We start from the raw sequence: 23,746 nt of genomic DNA on the forward strand, positions 1-23,746 counted from the left end.
CAAAAAAATGTTATTCCCAAGTTATTTCCGTCTGCTCAAGTTTACGTTTTTTAATGTTGAGTATTGCTTAAGTATTGTTATAGCTTGTCCGAAATCCCTTTAAAAATCCAGAAAATTTCTATATTTATTTTTGAATTTATTTAATATGGATGATACTTTGCTCGTACACTCCCTAAGTCAGAAGAAGCCATTTTTGCATCATTAGTTTTTCTATACAAGTCCTTATCCCTCTGAGATATTGTTAAATAAAAAAGGACTGAAGAAGGCCGTTTAATATCTTAGTGTGAATAAATTTTGCGGGTTGATCATACGTTTTAAGATTTTTTTAAAATTGTATGGCTGAAACTTTTTGGGAACCTTTCTTATGCCCAAAGAAGCCATTTTTCATAATGTGTTTCTCCATTTATTTAGCATTGAAAACTCTATTTAAGGCAAAACATCTTTGGCCAAGCAATAAATTTAAAAAATAAAATTGAAAAATAATGACAAAATGCATTGTTTTCAAGTTGTAGGTTATAGGTCGCTGTCCATTTTAAAAATATGACCAAAAAAATTAAAGGTTAAAAAAATATTATCAGTGCATTTTTTTCAAGTTACATGGAGCCATTTTTCAGTAACGCTCCATACAAAAATTATACTTCCAAAAAATTACCACGTGGTTTATGGATGGTTCCAAATCAAAATAACTTTCTGAGAGGGTTTAAAACTATTATTTTTTAACATTCTCAAATTTTGGGCTAGATTTTAGAGCACTGCTATAAAAAAAATGCGGCTTTTTTTAAACCTTACCAATTTTTTTATAGAAAAACGATAAATTTACCAAACATGGGCACTGCTTTTGCAAATTTGAAAATAGCGATGGAAAAGTAAGTAAATTATTTTTTAAACCATGTTAAGGGACCATCCATAAACCACGTGGACACTTTAGGGGTGGGGTTATGGCGATTGTCCACGCTCGATACAAAAAAGTTTTATTTTTTTGTATGGACAATTGTTCACGAGGTTGAGATTTTCAAAAAAATGTCCACGTGGTTTATGGATGGTCCCTTAAGTTTTTAATCAATTACTTTTTCTAAAAAACATTGCTTCTGAAGTTTTCTTTAATGGTTCAATAAACGCCTTGGTCAAGGATTTTTAAAAACACCCAAAAAAAAAAAGATGTTTTGCTTATTCAGGATATTTTGGAAATATGAAAAAATACAAAAGAATAGATTTAAAAAAAATGTCACGTGGTTTATGGATGGCTCTAATCAAGAATAACTTTTTGAGAAAGTTAAAAACAATTATTTTTTACAGGCGGAAGTTTAAAATTGCAGCTTTTTGAAAGGAAAGTTACCTAAAATTTAAAAAAAAATCTAAAATTGCAAACCATGGGCACTGCTTTTACAAATTTGAAAATTGCGATGAATAGTGTAGTTTTTTTTTTAACCTTGTTTTTTCCTATTATTTTTGTCAAAAAAACATTGCCTCGGAAGTTTTTTTTAGTCCAATAAAAAACGTCTTTTTTTGAAAATCAATGAAGTAACAAAAAGTGATTTCAACAATCAGCAAAAAAAATTCGTGCAAAAAAACGAATGGCCAAAATCTCAGAGAATTGCTCAATAATGCACAAATAAAATAATCTGTACAAATCTTTGAAATAGATTTTCTGATCAAGACTCCAGATCTTCGGCAAAGTTATAGGACGGTTGGAAAAAAAAATGTAGCATGGAAAAATATTCGATTTTTTTTCTTCTTATTTTTGAATACAGAAAATACATGATTTATATTTTGTGATTTTCTTTATGTTTTAAGTCAAAAATTGTTATTCAACTTGTACAACAAAGTGCTCGTTTTTTAATGGAAATAAATCATGTAAAATTACAAAAAACTTATTTTTTTAGAAAATTCCACTAAAATTTGATAAATATAGACTTTTTTTAATTTTAAATAAGTTTTATTCTATACCTGTGACAATGAGACAAATTTCCAACAGGAAGCACCTTGCCCGGCCATAGAGTAGAGGAACCTGTTTCTACCGCTAATGCTCGACTCGGCAAAACATGCTAATTGCACCCAACTCTCCTCCATTCACCACTCTACCGTGTATGGTGTCACCTCTTTTCGGTAACTGTCATTTGCACTTACCTTTCAGTCGATTTCACGTTGACTCCGCTGATGTTTACGATGCTGTTTGTCAAAATCTCCAGGTAAAACTGCCAACAGGCCGAAACTCTCTTGTTGATGTTGTTGTTGCTTCCTCTAGTTTACGATGCTGGACGGGAACGGGTTGCTGTATGTCGAGGTCGGTTCTGCAGGTAATCCAAAATCTACTCTATTTTGATTTTTGATATGTGTGTGTATACTTTTGAGTTGAAAAATCACTACAATGCTTCCTTCGTAAATTCTACCAACACTGTTTTCAAAACACGCAATCACCCCGTCGATCTCTTTCACTTTTGTACGGAAAAATTTAATTTGATTCCATTTTCATCGAAACCAGCGCGATTTCATTCCTTTCCTTTCGAAAATGCACCATAAATTTGCGCCAACAACAAAAACAACATCGACGACGACGTTTTGTTGTCTGTGGTAAATATTTCACTCACACATCGACGACGACGACGAGCACACAAAGCAGGCGTTGTACGCAATGTTTTTTGCCTTTTTTCTCGTTTCCCCCTTTCTCTCACACGTCACTTTGGGTGTTGATTTTGCAGCAAATCTTTTCCAATTTCGTCGCGTTTCATTGTTAAAGCTACGATTTTACTGTTTTGTAGCCATCAAAACGCTTCAACCAGTCGAATTTTGCTGCAATCCGGATGACAACTGCATCGAAAATTGCTCACACACCGCACACATGCACAGATTTTACACTGTAGAGAGAGGGCCAGCAAGCACACAAATCTGACAAACTTTTTCTTTTCATTCACTCCCTTCCAACAGGATCCGGGATTCGCTGCCCTTCCGCGCACTCTTGCGGCCGAATTCCGCAAACCAACAGAGAGAGAGCGAGCTGTCACTTGCGGAAAAAAACGCTTTATTCCACAAAAAGAGGAATAAAAATGCAACAATCCCTCGGAAAAAGGCAAATCCAGCCCCAAAAATGTTGGCTGCAAACACACGCACACCGACAAAACCGCACGGTAGTAGATATCCAACCCTTGTGTGGGTGAGGCACAAAAACACACACACGAAATCAAACGGAACACACGCGCGGGCAGAAATACGGCACCACACACGTCTGCACCCGACGAAGGTTTGCTGGAAACTGAAGTCTGTGGTCGAAGAGAAGAAAAGTGCACAAGCGAGCGGCGAGACCCAGCGAGAGAGAATACGACGAGAGAGCGGAGCAAAACTCAAAAGGGAGCTCACTGTTATTACGATACGGGCCTGCCACGCAGATGTTTTTGAGAAAGAATACAGATTTGCTAATAGAAAAAAAAGGATGCAGACTCAAAGGTCTAAGCATCGAATCCCGATCTCAACTCTTTTTTTAAATTAATTTGTTTTAGTTAGGTTGAGGACAGATGACAGGAGGAGTTGTTTACACCGAGAACTGTCATCTACGGATGAAGGAAGAAGGAAGGAAAAGTAGTAGGTAAGGATAAAGGGGATTTTTGACCCCAATAAATTTTTTGCGCTCTATCAGCACGGTTGTATTCGCCCCCAAAAGTAAGTAAATCTATTTGATTTGTCCTGATTGGACACCGCTCCCCCGAAAGTTGTTTTCAAGTTAGGGGAAGGTGGGGCAAGAGGAACAATCGCCCGTACGGCCGTAATTTTTACAATTTTGATTATTTGCAGTATGAGGAATTGTTGCTAGCAATGCAATTAGCTGATTTTACTACCACATAACTGCCAAAACGACGTAAACGCCACGGGGCTAAAATTTAATGAAGTTTTTTTTTCAAAACCTTTGTTTTCTTATAATATTTGGAAAGTACAAAATAAGGCTTAGGGTTCGTTTTGGGGCTCATTTTATCAAAATGCTATTTTTCCTAGATCAGTAGTGTCCCTACCAATGACATGCACCTATTAGAAAGTATGATTTAACTTTTGGTTATTTTTGATGAGAGCTTTTAAAAGATCTTGTTCAGGTGGGGCAAGTGTACCATATGGATTTTTAGTATGGAAAAAATACGAATTGCTGCAACAACATACATATTTTATTGGGAAATAAAGACATGAAAGAACTTGAAAACTGATTAAAAAATTGTAAAAAAAATTGCCCATACAAAATATAGTGACATTATGAAAATTTAGAATTTATCATCTAAGTAATATTTTTTTTCGTAAAAACGATAAAATTTTTAGTAAAATATTATTATTTAATCTAAAAATGAAAGAAACCTTTCAAATACATTCTAATCTGATGTATCTAAGTGATAACAGTTCAATTGTTAGCAAATTAACATGTTTTTTCATGCATTGCTCCTCTTGCCCCAACGGGTTGTTCGTCTTGCCCCACTAGTTGAGTAGAACGTACGGAAAATCAAAAATTTAAAAATAATTTTTTTACAGGACAGGATTCTTTAAAAACTTGTTCTAACAAAGTCTAAGTCAAGACCTAGAATACGATGATTATAATAAAATCCGACAGATTTTTTAACTTTTGAATGGGTTATAAAGAGCATTTCCTTAGCTTGTTACACTTGCCCCACTTTCCCCTATAGCCATTTTTGGGTAACTTTTTTGAAAATAGGTACTGTAGCAGTTATTCATTTTTTAGTTTTCTTTTTAACTTTGTTGATACGACCCTTAGTTGCTGAGATATGCCATGCACAAATTTAAAAACAGGAAAATTTATGTTTTTAAATCTCACCCAAACAACCCACCATTTTCTAATGTCGATATCTCATCAACTAATGCTCCCATTTTCAATGTTTAAATATGAAACATTCGTGATTTTTTTTAATTTTATTTTTTATTCTTTTATTGACAATTTTCTTAATTTTAGACCATCAATTTCAAATGCCATTGATTTTTCTTAAATTCATACACTGGTTTCGATATATTTTTAAAATGGTTACAAAATTGTTGTAACAAAATTTTACGTGTTTTTTATTAATGGAATTAAATTGAAAATTAAAAGATGACAGTTTTAATAAATTCTTAAATAAATCATAGTCATAAAACGCTGAAAAATAACTGTTGATATATCGTCAGTTCATAGATCTAGGGTTTTTTCTCAAAATTTATTTTCCCTAAAGGCTGATACGCAGATGGGAAGGAACGCAAAACTCCATACAAAAAAACGCCCAAGAAACGGTCAAGGAAAGGGTCACGAAAAGATTTTTCTTAAGCAGTACGCAGCTGGGTGCAGAAAAGACAGAATGCGTAACGTGATTTTCGAAAGCTCCCCACTGCTCCCCACTAATACAACAGCACAGCTGTAAACATAAACAAAGTAGAAGGCTATGTTCAAGCTCAAGCGTGACATATTTTTTGCTGCTAAAGTGAATTGTTTTGAAACATTTTGGATCTGTTTATGTTGATGTTTTCGATGAAAAATTAAGTGCATCCTACTTTTTTCTTCGTATACTAAACGATGGGCGTCCAAAAGAGGCCTTTTTTGTTTTCCACGTGATGAAAAATTGTGTCAAAAGTGGGTGGAATTTCGTGAATCAGAAGAACAACCGAATGGAAGTTCCGAGATTATGTATCTTTGATGTGCAGTGATAAAATCGGAGTAAGATTATCCAATATTATTTGGCAGGTACCATTGAGTTATTGATAGTTATTGATAATTCGTCGCTAACATTTCAAAAAGCGTCATAAACAAAGGTTTTGCGTGAGACATAACGATTTTGAAATGTTAGCAACGAATCATGCCAATCTCGATTTCAACCCTCTTCTTAAGATGTTTTGACTTCGAATACCTTAATATCTCGACGCCATCGACTTTTTTTTTATTCCTTACAAAATAAATTATAGATCGATCACAATACTTGCCTCTTCTTGGTATTATTTTGCCAACAGTAAATTGGTTCCGCTTTGACAGTTCTAAATGGAGTACCCGACGCGATTGGTAGTAAGCAATGTATTTCTTATGGAGCGAACTGTCAAACTACCACTCGAATCGGGTATTCCATTGAGGCCGCTTTGCGGACAACTATTCTGCACCCAGGTACGCAGCTGAAAAGTAACAGAAACGGAAAGATTGCGTTTGACGTTTCTTCGCGCGGTGCTTGTTTGTAATATGTTTCAATGAAAAAATCAAAGAATTGTAATTTTCCTTTTTGAATGCGACTGATAATTACAAACGTTTTAATAATTTTGTATTGGATATAATAATATTTAAAATTCCCGACGAATCTCAAAAAGCAGAATATTGAAACTAAAAGGACAGATTAAGTTTTTTGGTCGAAATGGAGTAGAAAAAGAAGTTGTCTTTATAGATGTCGGCCATCGTGTCACCAACAATTTATTGCTAGTACCAACCAGCTACCTCTGGATTATGAGTCCCCTGCACTGTCCGATTTATCCACACTCGCGGGACCAAAATGAAGTAAATCAGAGTGAAATTAAACTTGACAATAATCATACAAATATCTATATTCTTACTGAAAATACAATAATAATCTGAAATTTTGAAATCCAACCAAACAACAAATTCAAAAAGATGAAAAAAAAACAAACATTTCAGAAATTTCAAATATTTATTTTTTAAATAATGAAGAAAATCTCAACAAATATCTGAAATTAGGAAAATCAAAATTAAAAATATGCAGAATTGAATAATAATTTTAATATTAAAGTTTAAGAATTTAAGAATTTAAGAATTTAAGAATTTAAGAATTTAAGAATTTAAGAATTTAAGAATTTAAGAATTTAAGAATTTAAGAATTTAAGAATTTAAGAATTTAAGAATTTAAGAATTTAAGAATTTAAGAATTTAAAAATTTAAGAATTTAAGAATTTAAGAATTTAAGAATTCTCGATAAAATTTTCAAAAGGCCCTATCTGCATAGGAAACCCATGAGGGATAGGTTGTTTTGATAATTTAATCTAGAATTTAAGAATTTAAAGATTTAAGAATTTAACAATTTCATAATTTAAGAATATAAGAATTTAAGAATTTAAGAATTTAAGAATTTAAGAATTTAAGAATTTAAGAATTTAAGAATTTAAGAATTTAAGAATTTAAGAATTTAAGAATTTAAGAATTTAAGAATTTAAGAATTTAAGAATTTAAGAATTTAAGAATTTAAGAATTTAAGAATTTAAGAATTTAAGAATTTAAGAATTTAAGAATTTAAGAATTTAAGAATTTAAGAATTTAAGAATTTAAGAATTTAAGAATTTAAGAATTTAAGAATTTAAGAATTTAAGAATTTAAGAATTTAAGAATTTAAGAATTTAAGAATTTAAGAATTTAAGAATTTAAGAATTTAAGAATTTAAGAATTTAAGAATTTAAGAATTTAAGAATTTAAGAATTTAAGAATTTAAGAATTTAAGAATTTAAGAATTTAAGAATTTAAGAATTTAAGAATTTAAGAATTTAAGAATTTAAGAATTTAAGAATTTAAGAATTTAAGAATTTAAGAATTTAAGAATTTAAGAATTTAAGAATTTAAGAATTTAAGAATTTAAGAATTTAAGAATTTAAGAATTTAAGAATTTAAGAATTTAAGAATTTAAGAATTTAAGAATTTAAGAATTTAAGAATTTAAGAATTTAAGAATTTAAGAATTTAAGAATTTAAGAATTTAAGAATTTAAGAATTTAAGAATTTAAGAATTTAAGAATTTAAGAATTTAAGAATTTAAGAATTTAAGAATTTAAGAATTTAAGAATTTAAGAATTTAAGAATTTAAGAATTTAAGAATTTAAGAATTTAAGAATTTAAGAATTTAAGAATTTAAGAATTTAAGAATTTAAGAATTTAAGAATTTAAGAATTTAAGAATTTAAGAATTTAAGAATTTAAGAATTTAAGAATTTAAGAATTTAAGAATTTAAGAATTTAAGAATTTAAGAATTTAAGAATTTAAGAATTTAAGAATTTAAGAATTTAAGAATTTAAGAATTTAAGAATTTAAGAATTTAAGAATTTAAGAATTTAAGAATTTAAGAATTTAAGAATTTAAGAATTTAAGAATTTAAGAATTTAAGAATTTAAGAATTTAAGAATTTAAGAATTTAAGAATTTAAGAATTTAAGAATTTAAGAATTTAAGAATGTAAGAATTTAAGAATTTAAGAATTTAAGAATTTAAGAATTTAAGAATTCCAGAAAAAATTTCAATATTTGTACCAGCCTTATTTTATAATTTCCAAATTTCCTAACTTCCTAATTTCCTAGTTTCCTGATATCCTAATTTCCCAATTTCCTAACTTCCTCACTTGCTAATATCCTAATTTAATTTCCTAACTTCCTTATTTTAAAAATTTCCTAATTTCCTAATTCCCTGATTTCCAAATTTCCCAAATTCCTAACTTCCTAACATCCTAATTTCCTTACATATTAATTTCCTAATTTCTTAATCTCCTTGTTTCATAATTTCATAATTTTTCTTATTTTCTTTATTTTACTAATTTGCTAATATCATAATTTCCAAATTTCCTAATTCCCTGGTTTCCTAATTTCCTAATTTTTAATTTCCTTATTTCATAATTACATAGTTTTTTAATTTCCTTATTTCATAATTACATATTTTTTAATTTTAGTTTTTCTTGTTTTAGAATTTAGGAATTTCTAAATTTGCTTTTATTTATTGATTTCTTAATTTTTTTTATAATTGTTGTTAAAAGTTCTTGAATAAACATTTTTAATCTAATTAATTTTAAGTTTTGAATATTTTTGATTTTTTTTATTTTTTTCTCGAAAGAACCTCAAGCGCGCACACCGTCAATCGCGCTCTTACCGAACTGTCAACTTTTCTTGGGGGGGTCACGAAAAGAACAAGCAACATTTCTTGACCGCGTTCCTTCCGATCAGCATACCGTACTTAAAAGAGCACGCAGCTAGCAACATCTAAACATAGAAACATGTACCCTCCCTGTAAAGGCTTATGAATTGATCTCAGTTGAAAGGCAGAACTGTTAAATTCTAATAAACACCAATTGAATTGAATTGAATTGAATATATCGTCAGCTGTGTGCTATCTTGTGACATAGACCATTTTGGTCGAAAATGAGTTAATGATGACGTTTTGCTATACTTAACTAACACTACAAGATGCTTTAACCCGATTTTGGATACTCGCTTCCGTTTCCCGGATGTCGCAATGCACACTTGTGACATAGACCAATTTATCATCAAAATGATCGTGCACACTTGTGACACGTCATACATGTTGTTGGAAAATGTGGAAAATTTCTCTTGTTTTTCACAAATTTATGTTGATACACATTTTCTAAAGGCAATGCAATGTTTTGTTTTTGAAAATATACTGATTAAGTCTGTTAAACTATTGATTTAAGCTTATTTTAGTTTGCATGGGAATTCTGTGCACACTTGTGACACGTAGTACAATTTTACTTTCGAAACACACTTGTGACACGTGCTTTTCAGATTTTTGTTTACATAATTTATTGTATCTTTTAACTGGTGTAACCAAATTAGTTGAAACTTTGAGCGATTGTTTAGCGTTAGTATATGAACCGATTGCTTCAAAAAGTTTGACTCTATCATTCATAGTTTTGAAAACATTTATCGTCAAACTTTAAAAATCGATTTTCTCGAATAGTACTAAATGGTCGTTGTCACAAGATAGCACACAACAGACGATATATCACCTAAACAATAATCAATTAAAACAAAAATATAGTGATATCTGTTTTGGATTTTTGAAAGTGTTTTTGAGCAAAAGTGTTGAAATGTCTATTATTTAATTAGTCATTTCAACACTTTTGCTCAAAAATATATTTAAAATCGAATATTGAATTTAAATCGACCTCAAACTTAAACCTTGGTTAAATATCAAACAAATCACGAACTAAAATTCTGGAAATTCTGTGGACTATGAAAATGGTTTGTCAATTTGGCGTGGAAACAAACAAATCAAGATTAAATCAAAATATTTTTGCGTTTAATTAGGGGCCATCCATAAACCATGTGGATACTTTTTCCTCCAAAATAGACCCCCACCCCACTTGTGGACAATACGACAACATTTGATAATCTTGATTATTTTTGCTCCATTACATTTTTGTCAGTCTACCTAAAACTGGATTTAAAATCAAATCATCAACCACTTTTTGATGGGACAAAATAAACCAGATAAACAAATGTTATTAATAAATTATTTCAAAGTTGTTAGAAATATTATTAAAGCTGACCTTGAAATATAATAAACAATAGTATTTTAAAAATAAATTACAATTAATAAACCTCCTTAATTTGTGTCGTGTTTCGTTCAATGAACCCGCACCCAATTCCATTTTAGAGCTACTGTGAACTTGGAGGGGCCACGTTTTCTATAGAACCATCCTATTGGTGCACTCTGTTCAATGCAATGTTGGCCTGAGGGCGATGATGAGGGCATCCACGGGCACCAAAACTATTCAATCATTATTGGATTTCCTCGCAGCGTCAAAGCCATCGGTTTGGCTCCCCTCTTTCAATCAACCAACAAAAAAAAAGAACCCTGAAGAGAAACATTCTTCTTGCTCACAAACATCACCCTACTGGGAATAAATCGACACACACGCACTTTTCCATCATTCCAGCTAGATTTTCCCCCTCAGGACTTGAATTTCCGAGCGGCACTCAGCAACGAAAACAGTCGTCAGCCGGGCAAATGTGTGAGCATAAAACTAGAATAATGCTATTGCTACCACTCCATATAAAATTAGATGCGGTGTTTAGGGTGAATTAGATTGTTAAGGGGGAGAGGGCAGAAAGATAACAAAAAAAAACAGCAGACTGTTGCGTGTCCCAGCGTCGTGTGCCGAATTATTTTCATTTTTTAATATCCATTAAAACATACCGAAATTTTCTGGTATCGAAAGCATATTGAAAAGAAAATTCAATCCAGTTGAAAAGGCGAAAATTATTCTTTTCAAAAAATTTACTTAAAAAAAAGTTCTGCCGAGATTCGAACCGAAGCTCTTTGGGTGACAGTCTATCTCTTTACCATTGCGCTACGAACTCCTGTTGGTGGCATGGAGTCAGAACACAATTAGACGCACAACTCTCAATTTGCAGACAGGAGGTGAGATGATTTTTCTTTTGGATGGCAGAAAAGCTGACAACGTATGTCAGTGGCTCGGTATTCACTTTATGTGAAAATGGTAAACCAGACGAAAAACGGGCAGACTTTTACGCGTCACTGGTTTCGCGTGAATAGGATGTTGGAGTGTCCTTTGAAAAAAAATAACAAAAAATATTTTTTCATGCTTAACTTTTAAATTTTGAATAATTTTTAGATATTTTTTTTTTTGTATTTCAAAGATTTTTTTTGTAAATCCCTCAGTTTTAATGCCTGAAATCTGCTCAAGTTAATTAAAAAAATCATAATAGGGGAAATATACCCATTTAAAGCCTAATAAGCGGTCGTGTTTGAATGATGCTGGATAATCTGGAGTGTTCCTTGAAATTTACTAAAACCAAGTACACCAACGAGTAGAGCAACTTTTTGTGAACATTTCTGTTTATTTTCACTTTTATTAAAAGTTATGCTATTCCTTTTACAAGCATTTAAAAAAAATATTTCCCAAATGCATTCTAATCAGTCGAGTGCATTGGGCCACGCCCATTTTCCTATTTTCAGCTTAGTTCTTCTTGCAGTGCTCTTTTGGGTCTGCTTAGTGCTGCCAAAATTGATGAAATTTTAAGCGAACACTCACGAAAAGTAGCATTTATAGAGAAAATTTCCTGGCATCACTGGCTCACTCCAACAGGCGCTGCTGGTGGTGTTGGTGGCCACCCTTTGTTCTTTATTTGCCTTCGCTTCTCGCTCGGTTTTCTTCAGCCTTCGATTGGAATGGGTCGTCAAAATTCAAACGTCAAAAGACTTGGCGCGTTTGTTTTTTTTATGGCGCTTGCTAATTATTTACATGTTTCGGGATTATTTTTCAAGTGAGTGACTAACTAATGTTCAAAAGAACATGTTGCCGGTAGTTGGAAGCAATTTTATATCTTAAGCGCTTTGAAATCGTTAGCGCAAGTGAAAAAATATTGATGGCGACTTTCGTTAAGCAGTTAACCTTGCGTGTGGATGTGTGTGCCACCAAAATGATGAGAAATGGTCTCGCAAAATAGAAATTATGATCAAAAGTGCATTAAATTTGATCTTTTTGACCAGTAAATGGTATAAATTTGCGTGCTTACTTGATTTGTAACGGGTGTAGGGACACATCACACAGACGCCCTTGTTTAACCGTCACGACAATAAGGGTATGAGAGTCATTCGTTGCAGCACAGTTCAGCCACAGGCACTTTTTTCACTGTCGTCTTAGATTACATATAAAGTAGAGAAAGGCTCAGGCAAGTTACGAAGCAATTCCAACAAAAGCTTATCATTAGTCAACCTGTGCAAAAAGCGAATCTGATGCATAAAACGTAACAACAATCGCGTCGCTACCTCATAAAATAAGTAAACTCAAGACTTAAGCCCACAAGCCAAAGAAAAGGACATCCCGTGCTGCTTTCTTCCCAGACTTCCTTTACTTGTAATACCTTTTTTACGACCCCATACGACCGATAGATTGTGGAATGCCAATCGCGTGAGCAACTTCCACCTTCCACAAACTGAACTCCACACATCAGGACAAGACGCAAAGATTACGTGCCAAACCAGGCCAGACTTAAGGGACGGAGGAAAACCGGAAAATTTGCCTTCCTTTCACCACAATCACGAACTTCGTCATTTCCTGCATCGTAGTGGCATGCGGAAATGCAAAATACCTGCCGACCTTTCCTCCTTCTTCGCTTTTAAAGAAGATAGAGGTATAAGATGTGACTCGATACGCATATTTTTTACGACCTTTTGGATGGGCTCTTTTTATGGGCGCTTTGCGAGACAGGTTAATAAAAGTGATTTTGGTGGTTGGTCTTTTCAAAGCCAGCTTGTAATGTAGCACTCAATTTGTGAGGAAAATTGAATTTCTCCATACGATCCAATTGATCTGGTAAAGCTTCGCGGTGTGATGTGATGAGTTAGATAGAAAATTGGAGAATTGAGGCAGGATAAAAATCAACATTTGAATGATAAAAGTGTTTTTAAAATGCATTATACACCAGTCCAATTGTTATACAATCTTAAGTTTCCAAAATTTGTATGTACTAACGAAATATTTTTTGATGTGTGTGTTTTTTTAGGTATTTTATATCAGAATTTTACAAAAAATAAAACATTTTAAAGGAGTCCAAATATGGTAATTATGATAAGCAACGCAGGAAAATTAATTAAGATTGTTTTCGGTTGATAATACATACCTATGTTTCCATTGAAACTTTGAATTTTCATGGATTTTTTCCCCTCATTTTTCGGATTTTAAACTTTGAAAAATAACGTGTTCTTCAAAGTTAAAAGCAAGCAAAAACTCGAATTTCGTTTACCAAATTTCACGAAATATTGAAATTCTACGCATTTTTTAAATATAAATTTGCTAGCGTAAGTTTTTAAAATTTTATAAGCTAGTTTTTTTTAAATTTGCTAAGTTTTAAGGTGTTTAAAGTTTTTAATGTTTTTAAAGTTTTTAAAGTTTTTAAAGTTTTTAAAGTTTTTAAAGTTTTTACAGTTTTAAAAGTTTTTAAAGTTTTTAATGTTTTTAAAGATTTTAAAGTTTTTAATGTTTTTAAAGTTTTTAAGTTTTTAAAGTTTTTAAAGTTTTTTAAAGTTTTTTATGCTTTATATGTTTTTTTTTGTTTTTTAAGTTTATTAAAAGTATTTTGATTATTTAAAGTTTTTTTAGTTTTTTAAGTTTTAAGTATTTCAAGTTTTCAAGTTTTTCAAGTTCCTGATTTTCAAGATTTTCAAGTTTTTGAAAGTTTTCAAATTTTCAAGATTTTCAATATTTTTAAGATTGTCAAGATTTTCAAGATTTTCAAGATTTTCAAGATTTTCGCTTCGCTAAAAGACGGTGTTTTTTTCAATATTTTCAAAATTTTCAAGCTTTTCATGTTTTTCCAGTTTTTCAAATTTTTCAAGATTTTCAAGATTTTCAAGATTTTCAAGATTTTCAAGATTTTCAAGATTTTCAAGATTTTCAAGATTTTCAAGTTTTTCAAGTTTTTCAAGTTTTTCAAGTTTTTCAAGTTTTTCAAGTTTTTCAAGTTTTTCAAGTTTTTCAAGTTTTTCAAGTTTTTCAAGTTTTTCAAGTTTTTCAAGTTTTCAAGTTTTCAAGTTTTTCAAGTTTTTCAAGTTTTTCAAGTTTTTCAAGTTTTTCAAGTTTTTCAAGTTTTTCAAGTTTTTCGAGTTTTTCAAGTTTTTCAAGTTTTTCAAGTTTTTCAAGTTTTTCAAGTTTTTCAAGTTTTTCAAGTTTTTCAAGTTTTTCAAGTTTTTCAAGTTTTTCAAGTTTTTCAAGTTTTCAAGATTTTCAAGATTTTCAAGTTTTTCAAGATTTTCAAGATTTTCAAGATTTTCAAGATTTTCAAGATTTTCAAGATTTTCAAGATTTTTAAGTTTTTTAAGATTTTTAAGATTTTTAAGATTTTCAAGTTTTTCAAGTTTTTCAAGTTTTTCAAGTTTTTCAAGTTTTCAAGTTTTTCAAGTTTTTCAAGTTTTTCAAGTTTCTAAAGTTTCTCAAGTTTTTCAAGTTTTTCAAGTTTTTTAAGTTATTCATGCTTTTCAAGTTTTTCAAGTTTTTCAATTTTATTTTTTTAATTTTTTTAATGTTTTCAAGATTTTCAAGTTTTTGAAGATTTTCAATATCTTCAGGATTTTCTAGATTTTCTGGTTTTCTAGATTTTCTAGATTTTCTAGATTTTTAAGATTTTCAAAATTTTCAAAATTTTCAAGATTTTTAAGATATTCAAGATTTTTCAGGTTTTTCAAGTTATTCATGCTTTTCAAGTTTTTCAATTTTATTTTTTTATTTTTTTTAATGTTTTTAAGATTTTCAAGTTTTTGAAGATTTTTAATATCTTCAGGATTTTCAAGATTTTCTAGATTTTCAAGATATTCAAGATATTCAAGATTTTCAGGATTTTCAGGATTTTCAAGATTTTTAAGTTTTTCAAGTTTTTCAAGTTTTTCAAGTTTTTCAAGTTTTTTAAGTTTGTAAAACTAGTTACAAGTTTTTCAAGTTTTTCAACATTTTCTAGTTTTTCCAGTTTTTCAAGATTTTAATGTTTTTAATTTTTTTTATATTTTCAATATTTTCAAGATTTTCAATATTTTTAATATTTTTAATATTTTCAATATTTTCCATATTTTCAATATTTTCAATATTTTCAATATTTTCAATATTTTCAATATTTTCAATATTTTCAATATTTTCAAGATTTTCAAGATTTTCAAGATCTTCAAGATTTTTAAGAGTTTCAAGATTTTCTAGTTTTTCAAGTTTTTCAACATTTCCAAGATTTTCAAGCTTTTAGCATTTTTTTTTTAATATTTTCAAAATTTTCAAGTTTTTAAGCTTTTAAATTTTTCAAAAAAAAGATTCCAAGAAATTCGAGTTTTTCAAAACTTGGAAAACCCGAAAAATTAAAAAAAAACTTTAATGTTTTTTTCAATGTTTTAAATGTTTTTAATGTTTTTAAGTTTTCAAGCATTTAAGTTTAAGTTTTAAGATTTAGTTTTTAGTATTTTTATTGCAGTTTTTACGTTTGCTGGTTTTTTTTAAACCATATTTTATTTCAGACAAACGTGATGATATGGAAGTCAGAAAAAGTTTGATAAATTTTGTTTTTTTTATATATTTATATATTTTTATTTTTGCTTCAGAAAATTTATTTGAAAACATAAAATATTGGAGTTGGAATTTCTCAAATAAACATAAACAAACAAGTTTTTTTTTGTGAAAATTACATTTTCATAAGCTCAATATTACATAAATTCGTTAAAAGCGTGTGCAAATACAGTAAAGCAATGCTCTTTAAACAACGAAAAAAATAAATAAATAATTTCAACCGTCACATACCTCTCTCTCTCACTGCCTAAAGCAGCCCAAAATCATCTCCGCCGCCATCTTCGCCTCCGAACTCTTCAACAGCGGCTGCATTTCCCGCAGCCTGACGTGCGCCTCAATCATCTTGGCGGACTTTTCCGGCAGTATCCGATTGACGACCCGATCCCAGTTGGACCGCACCGCATCCACCAGCGGAAGCAGTTCCTGCCCCATCGGCGGGAGGTCGTCCCGGGTAGCGAGTCGTAGAAAGTGGGACAACGAGAGACAGAGCTGCTCCTGCAGGTTGTCCCGGTGCTTGTACTCGTTGTAGTCGATCAGGTTGTCGGACTGTTCGAGGGCTTTCAGGAGGGCGGACCAAATCGGGATGAAGTGGGTGGCGTAGTGGGCGCGGTTTTCGACTACGGCCAGGGCGGACGCTGCGTTGATGCGGACTTTGAAGTTGTTTGAGTTGATGACGATTTGGTTGAGGGCGGGGAAGATTTGGCGCTGCCAGTCGATCCGGGTGCTTTCGGTCGAGAACATGAAGTCGTTGCGCATGAGGTTGCCGGCGGCGAAACAAGCGTTCCACTTGACTTTGACGTTGTTGGAGCTGAGGATGTTCTGGACGAGCTTGTCTATCGACTTCTGGCTCAGCTCGACCCAGACGGGTTTTGTGAAGTGATCCTCGCGAAGCATTCTCAGCACGTTGCCGATGGTTCGGACCGAGTTGCAGCGAACCTTGTCGTTGTCCCCGGCGGCCACGATGGCCACCTCGAAGACCCTGCGCAGCAGATCATCTCCGACGCGTTCGACGGAATCCCCCACGCCGTTTCCGTTGAGTACTAGCGCGTCCGTAATGTTCCCGAGTGACCAGCTTGCCTTGACCCGGGCGGCCACGTTCGGATCCCGCAGGATTCGCAGAATGGCCTCGACTGTGTTCTCGATGTAGCACAAATCGCCGCGGAGTGATGGGAACAGAATGTACACCGACAGGGCGCGGACGGCCGCCGAACCGACTCCGCTGTCCTCGTCGAAGGTGCACCCGGTGAGGAGGGAAATCAGCGCCAGTTGGGGCTTTCTCTGGAATAGAAGAATACTTTCAGATTGTGAAATTCTAACGGATTTGAAGAAGTCTTACCGGCAACTTCTCAAACACGTGCACGCCCAAATTTCCGAGCGCGTCGCAGCAAATTGCTCGCAGCGATGCGTTCTGCTGCATGTCCTGGATCTGCTCCGTGACGGTCGGGAGCATTGCGGTCCAGAAGGCTACCGAGCTGGATAGTTCGTCTGGGTCGATGGTGACTGAAAAAAAACGGCGAAATTTAATTAAATTCTTAAAAATATGTTACAGAGTGGTTCTCTACGATTTCGCATACTTTTTCGCTGTTTTTTTATTTTTATTTTCTGATTTGGATGAAACTTTGTCCATCTATTCTCTATGCCAGTTTTTTCATACAAGGCTCCATACAATTTTGGGGAAAATCTGTACCTTGAGACTGGATTTTCTGATCGATTTTGTGTCTTGGGTAAAGTTGTAGTTTATAATTGGGACTTTTCAGGCAAAAAAAACAGGGGAAAAAATACCGTGTTTTATTAAATACGTATTTTATATTTTTAAAGTTTTCTAGGTATATTTTTACTGCCGTCCTACGTATAATTGTCCCATGCAATTTTTGAACGATTTTCGTGGTAATTATTGCACTCGATCGTAATGTTTCGATCGTAATTTTTCGACTCACTAACTACGACTACGACTTACCATCGACTAATCTAGACCTACCATGGAGAAATTTCGATCGAAATTTCACTATTGAGAAATCTCGATCTTGGATCTAGAAATTACAATCGTAATTTGTAATACCATTTTCTTTTTTGCCTTCCTCACCTCACTGAGGCAAGGCTATAAAATCACTCGAAAAATTAACTTCTTAATTACGACTCCTAGATATACCTTCACGTATACCTATCGACCAAGAATCAAATTCTGAACAAATGTCTGTGGGGATGTGTGTAGACATGATTTTTTTTTCACACGATTATCTCAGAACTGGCTGAACCGATTTTGGCCGGATCCGTCTTATTCTGCTCGTTTTGGGGTCCCCTAAGACCCTATTAAATTTACTTTTAAAGTTATGCCAAGAAAAAGTTTTTTTGTAGCTACAAAAAAAGGTGATTTTTGCATAACCTCAAAGGCCGGGTCTTTTTGCTTACGCGCAAGAACCGCGCAGCATGCGTATCGCCCGGTTGCCACATTGCTTTAGCAGTGTCTGCGTCTCTTCTGGAAAAAGTCTTTAATAATTATGTTGCTGAATACATCATTTTGTCTCGACAAAGATTTACACGAACTTTTTACTGAAATATACAACTCTTATAAGACATTGTTTACTAAGACTAAGGAGACAGCATGCAATTCCATCGTGCACCTAATGTTGGCATATCAGCACTGATGAGCGTATTTTAAAGAATAAAAATGAGAAGCTGGATGTATTAGATGTAAAATTAGACAATAGTTAATAAATAGAGATAAAAAAAACAAGCTTAGATTATAGTAATGATAATTTATAGGACAGATAACGAATTGTGCAGATAAATAAATTCGCAATAAAATCAAAAATGATTAGACAAATGATAAATAGACTTGATATTACTAGTACATTAAGGAAAAGTATATTTTTAAGGAAAAAAACAAAGTTTGTTACAGCAGTATCAATTGGTAAAAAAGACTGGAAAAGCTTTGAGAGATAAGAGAATCAATAGTTAGTAAAACCAAAATCAAATGATGGATATTAAATAGAAGAATCAGTGAAGAAGTGAGAATCAGTACAGCAAAATAAAAATAGGTGATAGGTGGTAGCTGAGAATGAAGAGAAGAGAAACCCCGTCGTGCGATGTTTCAGGTACATCCACAGCAGTTGACTCAACATACTGCGAATCAAAACAATACCGTCTACAATCACAAATTACTTCCTTTTCCCACATTGTCGCGCCCCTTTCTTTCAGCCGTCTCGACTCTGACCCGCGGTGGTCAAAGGTTTACGATCCGTTTCCACAGGCCACCAGCTAGGTTACACTTTGTCATCATGATGACGAAACCCAGCCAACGTGGAGGTAAGAAAATAGGACACTTGCAAGGAACCAGAGCTGTACTGTTCTGATCAATCCGAATGATTTAACAGAACTACGGATGTAGTTAGTTGCATGCTCTTAGATATCAATCCTTGGCCTGCCCCCCCCCCCTCCCCCTCAAAATTGGCTCAAAAAATCAGGGGGCAAAAAAATTTTTTTTTTCAAAAACTTCAAAATTTCTATGGAAATTTAAGTGAAGTCAGCTGAAATTTATTTAAAATGCATTCCCCTGCGTTTAAAATCATTTTTAAAATTTTTGGGTTGATTTAAACACTTTTTGAATTTTTGAAAATTTTCAATGTTTAGTATCGCAAAAAGTTTTTTTATTTTATTTTTTTGTTTTCGTCAAATCTTAGTTTTTTGAAAACTAATGATTGCAAAACAACTGAACTAGTGTAAAATGCATTTTAAAACACTTTTTGCATTCAATTATTGAAACTTTGGCTTGTTATTTAAATTTTTATTTTTTTTATTTTTTTGCGTTTAAAAATACTTTATCAAAAAAAGCCCCGCCGAAAAAAATATTATAATATATATTATATATATAGAAATAAGTAGGTTTTTTTCTATCAAGATTTATTTTTAAACTTTAAAAACCTAACAAAAAGCAAAAGAATTAAACAAAACAGTTATAAAGCAACTTTCGATTGCAAGTTTAATTTTGCTGATTTTTTTTTGTTTAGATTTTCGATATTTTCCAGAAAAAAAAGCGGCCAAAAAAAAAGTACCCTAAAAATACATCTAAAAATTTAGAAAATTAAAAAAATACGTATTTTGGAAATTCAACTTTTAGTCATAAAAAGTGAAATACAACTTTTTTTTCGAGCACTTTTTTGTTTCGAAAAGTCCTAATAAACTTTACCGACGACACCAAATTGGGTCCTAACATTAAGCTTTAATTTGTTATTTTATTGTTCACAACGATTAAGCTTTCTGAGTACTCAACCCCCGGTGGTTGGTCACTTTTTCGTTTGACACTTTTTTAGTTTGTATCCCGTTTGTTGGTCAAAGTCAAACTAAAAAGTGACGAACTGTCACTTTTTACACAGCGCTCACGCACACTATCAAAAAAAACATTTGGTAGTTTGTGTGAACTCTGTTTAAAAGGTGTGTCAAACTAAAAAGTGACCCCATTCGTTTGACAACAGTTGGTGTCAAACCATCGGGGTTTGAGTACGACCGCAAAGGATATAAAATGGATTTTTAAATCAATTCTTAAAAAAGTTACTTCTTGACAGAAAAGGTCCTACCTACTTGACAGCTCGTTCCAAGGGGACCATAGTTGATCTATCGAAAAAATGTTACTAAAAAATAGACAGAGGGCTTTAGGACCCAATTGATCAGAAAATCCCTTCTCGAAATACAGAATTTCATACACATTTTAAATTAGAAAATCTAAATTAGATATTTTTACCGAATTCGGTAGTTGAAAAATCGCTAAAGTTTAGATCGGCAAACCATCTGTCAAAATGATCAAAATTTTACCGTATATTGGTTGTACGATGGACAAGAATGAACATAATTACCGAATTTCGGTATGTTTTTACCGAATTCGGCAATTTTTAGTTTACCGAACTATTCAGCAGTTGAAACCGAATTCGGTAAAGAAAAGTGTGTACATTTACATAACCATTTTTATGACCAATTGTATGTAGAATTGTACGGAAAATCTAATGATGCATGAACAACGTTTCATCCAAATCATTAAATGAAAATTAAAAAATCACGAAAAAAATGCAGAGAACTACTCAAGCGAAAATAAAATTTACCCTTCAACAACAGCGACGTATTGATCGCGTGCCCGAGCAGGTCCAACACCCTGCCCGCGTACAGCTTAATCTCCGGAATGGCGTCGCGGAAGGAGGCCTGCAGTGCTTGCGCCACCAACGGCAGATGCTCCACCAGCAGCGAGTAGTGCGACGTCATCGCGGACAGCACCTGCAGGCACTCCATCCGGACGGGCATGACGGCCGACGGGCCTTGGATGTGATGCTTGGCGTTGACCGTAACGCCCAGATATTCGAGCGCGATTTGCAGCAGCCAGGAGATTTTGACGGGGTGGTCTTCGGGGGAGGCGTCCTCGGAGGACGGTGGTTCCGGTTCGTCGTCCGAGGGGACGTACTCTTCCTCTTCGTCGGCAAATTCGACCGCGAGGGCTTCGGCAGTGTTTCGCTTGCGCGTTTCGTTGCTTTTGTTGATGATTTCGGATTTTGGAATGCCGACCACGGCGGATATTTCCGGGGTGATTTCGCTGACCGAGATGAGGAATCCCATGACCATGAGGGCACCCACCTTGATGGTGGGATCTTTGTGCCGGGTTAGGATTCGGACGAACCGAACGAACTTCGTTACGATTCCGGTGCGTAACCGGTGGAAGGGGGTGGCCTGAATGAACACTGTAAGGCACTTGAGGATCTGCGTCAGCACGGACAGGTCACTTTCGTCGGCCAGCGCCTGGGTCATCATGTCGTACATTTCGTGAACGATGTTGCCGAGGGCGATTGAGAAGGGAGTGAAGGACGTCGGAGGTTTCTTGCTGCTTTCCGCTTGAATGAGGAACGGTTTCGATTTGTACAGCATGAACGAGGTTGCCTGAATGGCTGCTATCCGACACTTGGGCGAAGGATCTTTCAGGACGCAGTTCAGCAGTGAAACCGTGGCCGGAGTTCGACTTTCATCGGGGAAAAGAGCGTGCCAATAGCCGAACATGATCCGTTTCTCCACGTTCTGCGTAATTGTGCTTATCAACGTCAACGCCGACAATCTTAGTTTGGACAACTTCTGGCGATCGATTTGAACTCGCGAAGATTCGCTCTCGGAAAAATCCGAATCGCTGGTTCGATAAGCGTTGCTAGAGTTGTAGTTTGTAACCGTTGCAGGCTCCAACACGAGACTGTGCTCCGAGTACGGCTGTCGACTGTTCTCATCCCAAGTGGAACCAGTCTTTCCAGCAGGCCGCTTCCCTTCATTCCGTCCACCTTTACCCCCCTTGGCAGGAGTTCTCGTCTTCCTTGTCTTGGGAACCTTCCCTCCCTTGTTCATTGGAATGTGCTGCGGCTCCGGAACTCCCTGCTGCGAAACCATGACCTTCTGCGGGGTCAACTGATTAATCCCCGGAATCCCATACATCACATACGCCTTAGCCAGTCCCAACAACTGTCCCAAATGCTCCCCCAGCCACTCCTCCTGCTGAACCGCCACCAACCGCAAGCAATTAAACGTCGAAATTACCAAACTATAAAACGACGCCTCCGGCAAAACATCAACCTTTACGCGAAATGCCAACCCCAAAACCGCGTCCCCAATCAACGGCAGCTGCTTCTCCATCAAACCCCCCTCTTCACAAGCCACCAACATCGCCTCCAAACACGTCACAGCCGCCAAGTAAATCTCCCCCGCAGAACAACGATCACAATTCCCACCCCTCTCAACCCGCTTATAATCCGGATCCCCCAGCAAGCTCACCAACACCCCATTCCCACCCACCAACACGTCCGCAAACACCCCGACATGGTCCCCGCAGTGCCTCAGCAGCAGCTGGACCGTCCCCAACACCTCGCAAACCACCTGGTAAAAGCAACGGTCCAAACACTTCAACAGCCAAGAAATCACCAAAACGGCAACATTCCCCGGAAGCGTTATCTTCTGTCGATTCACCAGCGTCTTGACCAGACAGCACGCCTTCACGATCAGTGTGTCCTCGGCGGTCGGAATGTTGACGAACGACTCAATCAACCGGATTGGGGCCTGCGAAAACAAACAAAAAGCATCAACCATCTGTTCCCCCCGAAGCAAACCGCCCCACCTTGACGTCCGTAATCTGCTGGTTTTTGTAGTCCAAGCTGTTGAGCTCGTTGAGGAGCGTGTTCAGCTCGTTCCGGTAGTCGCTGAACTGGCCACCGTAGTTGATGAACAGGAACTTGGTGGACAGACTGATAAATTGCGGTTCCAGCTCCATGGTTTCTGACGGGTGCGAAAGTTCGGGGGTTGTTTACAACGCGCGAGCACGGCTGATTTTGACAGATCTGTTGCGAGCGGAGGAGGTGGTCTGTTTTACCACAAGGCAATTAGGTCAACCGATTTTACCGAGCCAAATAAAGATATTAAAATTTTAAAATTTTAAAATTCTACAATAATTGTTCTAATTATTAATAATTTTTGTTTTGTTCTAATATTTAATAATTATTCTAAAATTCTAAACTTCTAAAATTCTAAACTTCTAAAATTCTTAAATTCCAAAATTCCAAAACTCTAAAATTCCAAAACTCTAAAATTCTTAAATTCCTAAATTCTAAAATTCTAAAATTCTAAAATTCTAAAATTCTAAAATTCTAAAATTCTAAAATTCTAAAATTCTAAAATTCTAAAATTCTAAAATTCTAAAATTCTAAAATTCTAAAATTCTAAAATTCTAAAATTCTAAAATTCTAAAATTCTAAAATTCTAAAATTCTGAAATTCTAAAATTCTAAAATTCTAAAATTCTAAAATTCTAAAATTCTAAAATTATAAAATTATAAAATTCTAAAATTCTAAAATTCTAAAATTCTAAAATTCTAAAATTCTAAAATTCTAAAATTCTAAAATTCTTAAATTCTTAAAATCTAAAAAAGGGGAAATTCTCGTATGTTTGGCAG

General features: G+C 34.1%; 2 protein-coding genes across 2 annotated transcripts in view; both read right to left on the reverse strand.

The window, feature by feature from the left end:
* LOC120429774 (phosphatidylinositol 4-kinase beta) overlaps window positions 1–2,664 on the reverse strand; it is a 139,318-nt gene extending 136,654 nt beyond the window's left edge. The window contains exon 1 of the mRNA XM_052709784.1: window positions 2,128–2,664. The gene's annotated coding sequence lies outside the window, so the exon portion shown is untranslated. The remainder of the gene's footprint in view (window positions 1–2,127) is intronic.
* A 13,354-nt stretch (window positions 2,665–16,018) lies between these two features.
* Window positions 16,019–23,122, reverse strand: LOC120424182 (HEAT repeat-containing protein 6). The gene is made up of 4 exons (XM_039588237.2): window positions 22,916–23,122; window positions 20,880–22,857; window positions 17,123–17,286; window positions 16,019–17,064 (listed from the first exon to the last, which is right to left on the reverse strand). The coding sequence occupies exons 1-4, from the start codon at window positions 23,066–23,068 to the stop codon at window positions 16,027–16,029; spliced, it is 3,333 nt and encodes a 1,110-aa protein (XP_039444171.1). The 5' UTR covers window positions 23,069–23,122; the 3' UTR covers window positions 16,019–16,026.
* Between the last annotated feature and the right edge of the window lie 624 nt (window positions 23,123–23,746).

This window comes from Culex pipiens, chromosome 3, assembly GCF_016801865.2.
Source record: "Culex pipiens pallens isolate TS chromosome 3, TS_CPP_V2, whole genome shotgun sequence".
Classification (NCBI taxonomy): Eukaryota; Metazoa; Arthropoda; class Insecta; order Diptera; family Culicidae; genus Culex; species Culex pipiens.